The 12,044-nt window shown below is 42.8% G+C and overlaps 1 protein-coding gene across 3 annotated transcripts in view; it reads right to left on the reverse strand.

Annotated features, from left to right (window-relative positions):
- The window catches only part of RNGTT (RNA guanylyltransferase and 5'-phosphatase), a 245,163-nt gene extending 236,363 nt beyond the window's left edge, over positions 1 to 8,800 (reverse strand). Inside the window, exon 1 of one of the 3 annotated variants that reach the window (XM_025294588.3) lies at positions 8,511 to 8,798. In XM_025294588.3, the coding sequence (XP_025150373.1) occupies positions 8,511 to 8,574 (64 nt within the window). In that variant the 5' untranslated portion in view covers positions 8,575 to 8,798. Of the gene's footprint in view, positions 1 to 8,510 lie in introns of all 3 variants that reach the window. The other 2 variants (XM_006055334.4, XR_006542359.1) reach the window with 2 other exon arrangements.
- Positions 8,801 to 12,044: the final 3,244 nt, after the last annotated feature.

The following is a 12,044-nucleotide window of genomic DNA, read 5'->3' on the forward strand; positions in this document are numbered from 1 at the left end:
AAATCATCTATTTTAGCTGATTTATAGTATAAAATCGCTAATTATAAACATCTACCTAAAATCATATCTAAGTGAAGTCTTAACATGTCTTAAAGTCCTAACATAGACTTTAGCCAAAACAAATAAAAAGATCTTTTTTTTTTCTATTTTTATTTTCCACAAAGAGTTGGATATGACTTAGCAACTGAACATTTTCTACAAAACAACTCAAGATCAACAGTAACCTCCATGTTGCTAAGTCCAATGGTCAACTCTCAGTTCTCAAAAACTGATCATTTTTTAACTCAGAGGGAGTTCCTGAATCTCTTTCTTCTCAAGGCTTCCAGGACACTACATCCTCCCATTTCTCCCCTCTCTCTGGCCTCTCCTCAGTCTCCTTTACTAGCGCCTCCTTATCGCCCTGGCCCCTCTATGTTTTGTCCCAGGGCTCAGTCTTTGTACCTCCTTTCTTTCTACACTCTCTGCCTTGGTGTCTCATTCGGTCTCACAGGTTTAAAAGCCATCAAGGGACTAATGACTCACAAACGTGTAACTCTGTGCCAAATGTCTCCCTTAACTCTAGAATCAAATAGCAAATCACTGACCTGACTTACTAGTCTCTGCTGCTGCTGCTGCTGCTACTAAGTCGCTTCAGTTGTGTCCGACTCTGTGCGACCCCATAGATGGCAGCCCACCAGGCTCCCCGTCCCTGGGATTCTCCAGGCAAGAACACTGGAGTGGGTTGCCATTTCTTTCTCCAATGCGATGTCTAACAGATGTCTCAGACTTGGTATCCAAATCTGAGCTCTCAATTTTCAAACTCCTCTTAAGGTCCTCCCCATCTCAGCAAATGTAACACCCTTTTTTTTAACAGTTTAGGCCAAAAGCTGTGGCATTATCCTTGATCCATCTCTTTCTTACACACCCCACATCCAACCATCAGCAAATCCTATCAGATCTGCCTTCAAAATACTTCCAGAATCTGACCACTTCTACCATCTCACCTAGATTATTATACTTCATCTAGTTTATTTACTAGATATTTATTAAGTGCCTATTATGTAACAGGCATTATTCTAGATGCATGGAATATATTAGTGAAAAGAACTAAAAAAAAAAAACAAAACATAAAAAATCCCTGCCCTCATGAAGCGTAATTTCTATTGAGTAAACCACAAACAAGAAACATAATAAATAATAATAAGGTATGTTAGAAGTTTCATCCCACTAAACCTCTCTTCTCATTGTCATCTCAGAGATCTCATCCTATTGCTCTACATACCCTTAACCTCTGTGCTCGTCCCCTACTGCTCAGCCACACTCTCCTGACAAAAACCCAGACCAAGATAAACCCAACCATCTGATTTCTTTGGGCCTACCCCTGTGCAGCTCGACTCCTAGAGAAAATCTCAGATGGGTGACAATATAAATTATAATCACCAATTTCGAAGGCAATCTTCTGTTTCACATCTTTTTCTCATTTTTAAAATATACTAAGCTCCTCTACCCCCTTTTTCAACTGATGGCTCCATGTTATACATTACTGAAAAGAAAAGGCAAAAAGAAGCAACTTCTTATGTTTAACACATACCAGACACCATTTAAAACACTTTATATAGATTTATTAATTTACTCCTAACATCGGATGGACAGCGAGGCCTGGCATGCTGCAGTCCATGGGGTCACAAAGAGTCGGACACGACTGAGAGACTGAACTGAACTAAACATAAACATACATAATGTTATTATCCCCATTTTACAGATGAGGAAATCAAGGCAAGAGAGATTAAATAACTTGAAAACTGTCACACTTCTAGTAAATGAGAGAATAGTGATTCAAACCTAGGTGATCTGGACATGGAGTCCACAAATATAACTGCTATTCAACAGCACCTCTCCACCACTGGGCGGAAACTTGCCTCACTTTTATAGTTATAAACCTTTCTGTCCATTTTCTCTTTCATCTTCTTGAGTCCATTTTCTCTTTCATCCTCTGTCTTTCCTCCCATTAAAGGCAAATCCCTTCCCTCTGCTCTGGATTCCTTTCCATTTTGCCTTCAAAAGGACATCAACCTTTCCTCCCTTCCGTGTGGTTACCAACTTTTCTAATATCTTACGTCTTAGCAGTATCTCATACATCTGACTCTTCCTTCCTTCCTGAAAAATTCTCTTGGCTTCCATAACACTAGACTCATTTAGTTTGAGGAGTTGCTTGTCAGAGAAACTAGCATAACTTATCCTGACTAATCAAATACCATGCTTTTAAATACTCTTTATGCTAATGATCCTTAAATGTACATTTACAACTCGAACTTGTTTGAATTCCAAACCATATATCCAGCTGTGTACTCAACATCTCTACCTGTGCAGTCAGGATCTTAACAACCTGCCTTCCACTCCCTCCCCCATCAAGCCCTAACGGTATCAATCATCCAACTGCATAAGGACTAAGTTTTTACTTTCTTCCTCTCATTCTAAATCCAACAATCCAAGTCCTGTCTATCTTCCCTCTTTGTTGTTGTTGTCGTTTAGTGGCAGGTCGTGTCCCATTCTTCTGTGATCCCATGGATTGGGATCTTCCAAGTAAGAATACTGGGGTGGGCCACCATCTTCTTTCTCCAGGGGATCTTCCCAACCCAGGGATCAAACCCTCATCTCCTGCATTGCAGGTACATTCTTTTACTGCTGAGCAACTAGGGAAGTTCATCTTCCCCTTTAATTTTCTCCAATCAGCCTGTGCACACTCAGTTGCTTCCATCATGTCCAACTCTTTGCAACCCTATGGACCGTAGCCCACCTTTGTCCCTGGGATTCTCCAGGCAAGAATACTGGAGTGGGTTGGCATGACTCCTCCAGGGGATCTTCCCAACCCAGGGATTGAACCCGCATCTCATGCACTGCAGGCATATTCTTTGCTGCTAAGCCACCAAGGAAGCCAACTACTCCAACTCTACTTCTAAACCATCACCATTCTTTCACCCGAACTGCCATGAAAGTTCCTAAATAGTCTCCTCACTCTCATTCTTATCTCTTTCATCAAACACAGAGCAATCAAAGTGAGCTTCTTTAAACTGCTGTCAAATCATCTCACCCCAGTGCTTAAGAAATGGCAATGGTTTGCCAGTGCACTTTGAAAGTATATAAATATTAAAATCCCTTATCACACCCTAAAGCCTTTAGGACTTGGCTCAAACACTCCATCCTCATATCCATGCTGCTGCTGCTGCTGCTGCTGCTAAGTCACTTCAGTCGTGTCCGACTCTGTGTGACCCTGTAGACGGCAGCCCACCAGGCTCCCCCGTCCCTGGGATTCTCCAGGCGAGAACACTGGAGTGGGTTGCCATTTCCTTCTCCAGTGCATGAAAGTGAAAAGTGAAAGTGAAGTCACTCAGTCGTGTCCGACTCTAGCGACCCCATGGACTGCAGCCCACCAGGCTCCTTCAGCCATGGGATTTTCCAGGCAAAAGTACTGGAGTAGGGTGCCATTGCCTTCTTCCCTCATATCCATATCCTCACTTTAAGGCTGAGATCTCTCCATCATCATCCTATCCTAACAGAAACCTTTAAAATAAAAACAAAACAACAACAAAAAACAAAAACCCAACAATATATCTAGCATACTTTTTGGGGGGTCAGCCTGTGCAACTTGTGGGATCTTAGTTCCCCTGACTAGAGATCAAAACCCAGCCCTCAGCAGTCAGAGGAGGACCACCAGAGAATTCCATCTAGCAAACTTCTCGGAGAAGGCAATGATACCTCACTCCAGTACTCTTGCCTGGAAAATCCATGGACAGAGGAGCCTGGTAGGCTGCAGTCCATGGGGTCGCGAAGAGTCGGACACGACTGAGCGACTTCCCTTTCACTTTTCACTTTCATGCATTGGAGAAGGAAATGGCAACCCACTCCAGTGTTCTTGCCTGGAGAATCCCAGGGACGGAGGAGCTTGGTGGGCTGCCATCTATGGGGTCGCACAGGGTCAGACATGACTGAAGTGACTTAGCAGCAGCAGCAGCAAACTTCTACTTACTCAAGATAACTCACACACACTTCCTCTGGGAAGTCTTCCCTGAACCCTTTCTTCTTCCCTAACCTCAAACAAAGAATTGGGTTTATCCTCTAGTATCTCATACGGAGAAGGCAATGGCACCCCACTCCAGTACTCCTGCCTGGAAAATCCCATGGACAGAGGAGCCTGGTAGGCTGCAGTCCATGGAGTCACGAAGAGTCGGACACGAATGAGCAACTTCCCTTTCACTTTTCACTTTCATGCACTGGAGAAGGAAATGGCAACCCACTCCAGTGTTTTTGCCTGGAGATTCAGAGGGACGGGGGAGCCTGGTGGGCTGCTGTCTATGGGGTCGCACAGGGTCGGACACAACTAAAGTGACTTAGCAGCAGTATCTCATAATATTCTATAATAGAGTCATTACTGTACTTGTTATAACAAAACTTTGTTTAAAAATGATGGTTTACTACTTCCAAGAAACTATATGCTCTTTAAGTTGAGGGACTATATCTTAATCATCTCCCAAGTCCCAAAAACCAGCACAAAGTATACACAAATATTTGCTAAGTAAAATGACTTCAAAGTCACCATTATTCTCATAAGACTATCATATTTATAGTCCCACAGTTAGTTCCCAGGAAGTTCTTTACACATAGTATATATAAACTGTTATGTTGAATAATCTGCCTTTATGAAATGAGAAGCTAGTTTTATTCAAAGTGTTCACCTAAAATCCATCACTCAGAAGGAGAAAAAAAAGAATTCTTCAGAAGTTCCTTCAGAAAAGCCTCAGAAGGAGAAAGGGCCTATCTCCAAGAGCTCTCTCACTGGAAGTCTGGTTTAAGTAGAAAAAGGAACTTCAGTGGGGAACAAATTACTTTTATAATTAGTGCCATCTTCTTTTTGATTCAGAAAAATTATCAACTTGTATAATACTAATAAGAGTTGGTGATGGACAAGGAAACCTGGCGTGCTACAGTCCATGGGGTCGCAGAGAGTCAGACACGACTGAGCAACTGAACTAACAAGGCATCCTAACGTTTACAACGAGAAAATTTAGCAGTCATATTTTCCTAAATGTGCAAAATATCAAAGAAATTATACAATAAGCATGAATTCCTTTTCTAATGAGAAAAAAGAGGAAGAAAATAGGAGGTGGAAATTGGGAATATGAATGATTCCTTATTTTTCTCTAAAGCTTGCAATAATATAGCTAGCATTTCTTGTTCTACTACTATAAAACACTGCCAACCCTGCATTATCTAAAATACACAACGTGGACCTGAAGAGGCTGCTGCCAGCAAGAGCGGCGGCTCCAAGAAAAAGAAAAAGCTCCGAAAGCTATCCCAGGAAAGTTAGAATGGACCCTAGTGGGGCATAACTTAACACAGGTATTCCCCATCCCATTCCCTAGAGCTCAATAAAAATAAAAACAAATTCAAAAAAATAAATAAAATAAAATACACAATGTGTCATGAACGCTTCTAGGACACAGAATTTTAAGGTAAATTCAGAGAGATTTAAGAATTTTATGTTGTATTCCCTTTACTTTTTAACAAGGGTCACAAGCCAAAGCAGACCTGATTACCAGTAAAGATCCAGTTGGTTGCCAGGAGGCCTGGGGTTCTGTCCAGGGCCCACAGCTGCTCAGATGAGGTGAGTTTAGTGACTCAGTGAGTACAATAACTAAAAGTCTAGCTTTTGGGGGTTAAAATACTCCAATACAATAAAAAGGAAAACTTTTTTATTCCTGACCCTTCATCTCCAGGAGAGGGAAAAAGAAAAGAAAAGCACACAACTCTATTTCTTAGAGTGATAAAGCTGTCTCGGGCTTAGCACTTCACTGGCTGCTGTCCACCCCCAGTCAGTACATACATGTGTCCCTTTATCTACCAAGAAGTCCGTATCCTGATATTTGTCATTGCCATGAGCAGACATTAAAATTCTGACTTTTAAGCTGTTTTTCTAATTCCAAATAAAAAATAATTCTCTTTTGACAAGATCTTCTTTATGATTTTGTTTTTCTCACAAATAAATGTAGCTGGTAACTCTAATAATAAAGCATCCAGGAAACATGCGCCAAGTTAAAAAAGAAGTCAGACATCTAAGTTCAGAGGTTTCTTCATAACTCTATAGGGGAGGAAAATGTAAAAAAAAAAAAAAAAAAACGATTCAATACTAAGTTAGAGATAACAAGGGAAAAAAGTCAAAATGTCTGAAGAGTAAGACCTACAAAGAAAAGTGTAAAGAACTGTAATCAATTCATCTAAAGAAAGTACAATGACTATCAACTACAAGTGAAAATGGTTAGAACATAAAGAAAATTATTTCATTTTTGTTAAGGAAAACCATTTCCTCACCCTAAGACTTATTTAGATTATCTTTCAATAAGACTTTTATCCATCATTTATATGGTTTTACTGACTGAAGATTTAACATAAAATGTGAAGAAAAGCTGACAAACCAGAAGAATCAGAAAACATGAATTAAAAAATGACTACAGAATCTTCTCTTCCAACCATTTAAAATAACTAGGCAGACATACTAAAGATGTGTATATAATTAGTAAGCATGCATAGTTCACTACAAAATCCTTTAATTTTGTTTCAAAACATCTTCTAGAAAAAGCATTAGGTTGAAGTCAGTTAAAATTTAAAATTTTAATTCTTCAAAAGAAACAACAAAAGAGAATGAAAAGGCAAGCCACAAACTGGAGAAAAGACTTTGAAAAGCATATGAAGTTCCAGTACTTTGGCCATCTGATGCAAGGAGCCAACTCACTGGAAAAGACCCTGATGCTGGGAAAGACTGAGAGCAAGAGGAGAAGGGGCAACAGAGGATGAGATGGTTGGATAGCATCACCGACTCAATGGATGTGAGTTTAAGCAAACTCCAGGAGATAGTGAAGGACAGGGAAACCTGGCGTGCTGCAGTTCAAGGGGTTGCTAAGAGTTGGACATGACTTAGCAACTAAACAACAAAAAAAAGACTTGTATTTACAACATATAAAGAACAATAACAACTCAAAAATAAAACAACCCAATTTTAAAAATCAACAAAGGAACTTCCCTGATGACCCAGTGGCTAAGACTCTGAGTTCCCAATGCAGGGGTCCTAGGTTGGATCCCTGGCTAGGGAACTAGATCCTACATTCTGCAACTAAGAGTTTCCACATGCCCCATCTTACGATCTCCAGTGCCGCACAAAGATCATAGATCCCAAGGGCTGCAACTAAGACCCTGCACAGTCAAATAAATAAAAATAAATATTTTTAAAATCAGCAAAAGATTTGGACATTTTGCAAAAGAAGATATTTCCAAGAAGCACATGAAAAGATGCTCAACATCAAACCACAATAAGACAGTACTAAGCCCCTATTGGGGCTTCCCTGAGAGCTCAGTTGGTAAAGTACAGGTAATATTAAAAAGACTGATCAAATCAAGTGTTAGGATATGGAGCAAAGAAGAATCCTCATACTGATAGTCAGGAATGCAAAATGTTATGACTTTGAAAAGAGTTTGGCAGTTTTTTGAAAGGTTAAACATACACCTACTGTATGATCCATCCCTCTCCTAAAGATTTACACAGGGGAAAAGAAAACATATGCCCATACAAAGAACTGCACATGAATGTTCATAGTAAGTCAGTATGCAACAGCCAAAAACTGAAAACCCAAAGGACCATCAACGAATGAATGAATAAACAAATCTAATTTAAACCGGTGTAGCTCTAACAATAGACTACTACTTGGCAGTAATAAGGGATAAGTTAATGACACACACAAGCACACGTATAAATCTCAAAATAATAATGCTGAGTGAAAGATGCCCGAGATCGTCCCCAAAAGAGAGTATGTTTCCATTTATTTTAAAAATTATACAAAATGCAAACTAAATCTATCGTGACAGAGAGCAGATCACCGGTTGCCTGCAGAGGGAGGGGTTATCAAGGGCTGGAGGAAACCTGAAGAGGCGATGATTATGTTTACTATCCTGTGTTTCATAGGGGGTGTGCGGAAGTCAAAATTGATCCAACTGTACACTTTAAAGTCTGTTGGGTCAAACTCAAAGATAAAAAAGTCCTCAAAAGTCATTCTTTTAAAAAAAAAAGATTTAAAAAAACTAAGCAAAACAAAAACCTCCAGTCTCGGTGTGGATCAATTTCACCGCTGGGAACTGCCCTTCCTCTTCTTAAGCCTTCCTTCATCTCAAGACCGACAGACACCCTTCCGAGAACCCTGAAAGGTTTACAAAACTCTTGACTAAGCTTCAAAGTACTGCCCCTTGAGTTCTTGCGTCCTCAGTTCCTGCCACACAGAAACCTCCTATCTACCTTCCTGTTCGCAACATTTAGCCTTACTAAAGAGTGACAAGTGCCCCTATTCCCTCCAGTCCAGATTCCCAAACAAGCTTCATCGGACCGAGCATACCTCGGTCCTGAAACACCACTACCGAAAGCTGCACGCCCTCAGCCCACTCTCGGACCCGCCCGTGCGCGGGGACTCGAACACCCCGGTCCCGGTTACCTGCCACCGGCTGGCCGCGCCGCGGACAGTTTAGCCACCGCGGCGGGATCTTGTTGTGAGCCATGTCTTGGGGCCGCGCACAGCCGCCCCTCCACCAACGCTCGGCCTAGCCGCCGCCTCCTCGCGGTCCGCTCTGAACCAGAGGTCTGAGGTACCCGAATCCCGGACGGCGTCCGAACCCTAGCCGCTCGGACGCGGGTAATGTTAGCGGCGGCGCGCCACTTCCATTCAGGCTCAACTCTAGACGAGCCCACAATGCACCGCCACTTCCGCCCTCAAAGGCCCCACCCACTTCTTTCCGAGGTCAGAGGTGAAAAAGAGACGCCGGCGGAGGGATGGGAAGGAGTTAAGGCCAAGGCGAGTGGAAGGGGCGGGTCTGCCCTCGCCCCGCCCCGCCCCGCCCCGCCCAAATCTCGGACAGCTCTGTGGGCGACTTTGCACATGCTCGGCTGCTATAGTGGGAGAAGGCAATGGCACCCCACTCTGGTACTCTTGCCTGGAAAATCCCATGGACAGAGGAGCCTGGTAGGCTGCAGTCCATGGGGTCGCGAAGAGTCAGACACGGCCTAGCGACTTCACTTTCACTTTTCACTTTCATGCATTGGAGAAGGAAATGGCAACCCACTCCAGTGTTCTTGCCTGGAGAGTCCCAGGGACGGAGGAGCCTGGTGGGCTGCTCTCTATGGGGTCGCACAGAGTCGGACACGACTGAAGCGACTTAGCAGCAGCAGTAGCAGCAGCAGCAGCTGCTGCCATAGTACGGGATACCGCAGAACTGCCGTTCTTTACATTTCTGTCTCGACAGCCGATGGAAACCCTGGAGAATGAAAGGAAACCAAGCCTCTTTCCAAGCGTAGAGTAGTCCGCAGATTTCGTTAAGGCATCTGTTCTACTGACGAAAGGGGCTTTTCCGCCGCCGTCATACGCCAAGAGCCTGATCGCCCTTTTTTCGGCCAAGTTTGGCGTCCCGGCAGGATCTGGGTTTGACTGGGAATTTGAAAAGTTCTTCCTGACTTGGATTAGCGGAACAAGCTTTAGAGAAACTCTAAGGGCGAGAGATTGGAGCACCAGAAATGAAGGATTTCTCTTTGGGGGTGTGCTTCTAGGGATCCATGAAGCATCTGAAATTAACCCCAAAATGGGTTTTATGAGTTTTCTTTCTACATTTCTGGAGCAGTTTTATAGTGTATTTGGGAGTCTCAAAGTTACCAACTAATGTGTGTAATTGGCAAAGGCAAGAATTGCTCAGTGGAGTACCGCTACGCGGCAGTGTTCTCAATTTGGCTTACCAAATGGTCTTTCCTTCCAGTTAAGCCCGTGCGATTGGAAGTTCATTTTATAAACTGTGTCCTGTAATAAGACTTTCTATAGCTACCAGACTAATTTAGTTAAAGTATGAAATATAAAGCTGGATGCTGGCAAGTTAATTATAGTGTTAACAGGCTGGTTTTAAATATCAGTGCTGTATTTGAACTGCAAGAGAATGCGGTTTGGGGCAGGGCAGGGAATGCGTGTTAAAGCAGTGGTCCCCAACCTTTCTGACCAATTTCATGAGAGACAGTTTTTCCACGAACCAGGCTGGGGAGAGGGGGTGGGTTTCAGGATGATTCAAGTGCATTTCATTCATTGTGCACTTTTATTTCTATTATTATGACACCAACTCCACCTTAGATCATCAGGCATTAGATCCTGGAGGTTGGGGATCTGATGTTAAAGTGCTGGTGAGAAACTTGTGGGACTGCTCAGCTCCCAAATGCCTGGACCATCTCAATATGATCAGAAATCTCCCCAGAAATGGAAAGGGGCTCTCTCTGTTTGAGAGAGCCTGAATTAGTTGGCACTCCTGGTCTGTCTGGCTGTTATATCTGTTGAGACCTTTTAGTGAAAGTAACACTCCTCTGCTAACAGGAAAAGGTAAGACTCAGTTGCCTTACAAACCAGCCAATTACACTTACAATCTGGGCTATTACAATCTGCCCAGATGATGGCCAATTCTAGTGTCTGCTGGCAGAGTGGAGTTGGAGCAAAGAGGAGGTCAAGACATGTTAATGAGAATGTGTTTGTGGTTCCAGAAAGCCAGGGAGGACTCACGTTGGTCACTCTGTGGGCATCTGTTTTTCCTCTTGGAGAACGGCAGAGAGGTGAGAATAGGGGTAAATAAGATTGAATTTTCCCTGTTGACAAAAAGGAAAAAGACTTTCCCCTTTCCTAGAACATTTTCTTTCAAAAACTTTTATTTGTAAATCCTGCCCCATCGCTTTGATACCTATATATAAGTCTTTTGAACAGCTCAGTAAGCCTCTTGACTGCTTTAAAACCCAAGAACTTTTCTCAGGGTCTGGAGAGCCATCTCTTTGTAAACAGGAAGAAAGATGGCATCCCCCTGTCTCCTTTAAATTCACCACAGGAATTTAACCTAAAGAAAGCAGAAAACATTACTTTACCAACAAAGGTCCCTACAGTCAAAGCTATACTTTTTCCAGTAGTCCTGTATGGATATGAGAGCTGAACCATAAAGAAAGCTGAACGCCAAAAAATTGATGCTTTTGAACTGTGGTGTTGGAGACGACTCTTGAAAGTGCCTTGGACTGCAAGGAGATCCAACCAGTCAATCCTAAAGGAAATCAATCCTTAATATTCATTGGAAGGACTAATGCTGAAGCTGAAACTCCAATACTTTGGCCATCTGATGAGAAGAGCTGACTCATTGAAAAAGACCCTGATGCTGGGGAAGATTGAAGGCAAGAGCAGAAGGGGACAACAGAGGATGAGATGGTTGGATGCCATCATGGACTCAATGGACATTGAGTTTGAGCAAGCTCCAGGAGTTGGTGAAGGACAGGGAAGCCTGGCATGCTGTAGTCCATGGGGTTGCAAAGAGTCAGACACGACTGAGTGACTGAACAACAATAACAACAACACCTGGTTCCAAGCTGTAAGTCGCAAAGATAGAACCCATGTCTCTAATGTCTTCTGCATTGGTAAGTGGGTTCTTTACCACTAGCACCACCTGGGAAGCCCTCTGTATGTGTGGCTATGTCCAAATTTCCAGTCTGTCCATTGAATTCCGGCCCACCCTAATCCTGTGTAAACTCATCAAGATTCCATCTGCAAAAACCTATTTCCAAATAAAGCCACACTCAAAAGTACAAGGTTAGAAATTAAAGATATCTTTTGGGACAATTCAATCCATAACACCCACCATGACTTCTGGAGGCACGTCCAGACTTGCAGAAACATAAGCCCTTCCAGGAATCCCAGGAATTTGGCAGCAGCAGCAAATCAACTATACTTCAGTTTTCTAAAAAAATTATTCAGTTGTCTAGAGCGTAAAGCCTCATTGTCTATTTATGATTAGTTGTCCTTCATGTTTTTATTTCCTGCTGTTGCTGCTGCTAAGTCACTTCAGTCGTGTCCAACTCTGTGCGACCCCATAGACGGAAGCCCACCAGGCTCCCCCATCCCTGGGATTCTCCAGGCAAGAACACTGGAGTGGGTTGCCATTTCCTTCTCCAATGCATGAAAGTGAAAAGT

This window comes from Bubalus bubalis, chromosome 10, assembly GCF_019923935.1.
Source record: "Bubalus bubalis isolate 160015118507 breed Murrah chromosome 10, NDDB_SH_1, whole genome shotgun sequence".
Classification (NCBI taxonomy): Eukaryota; Metazoa; Chordata; class Mammalia; order Artiodactyla; family Bovidae; genus Bubalus; species Bubalus bubalis.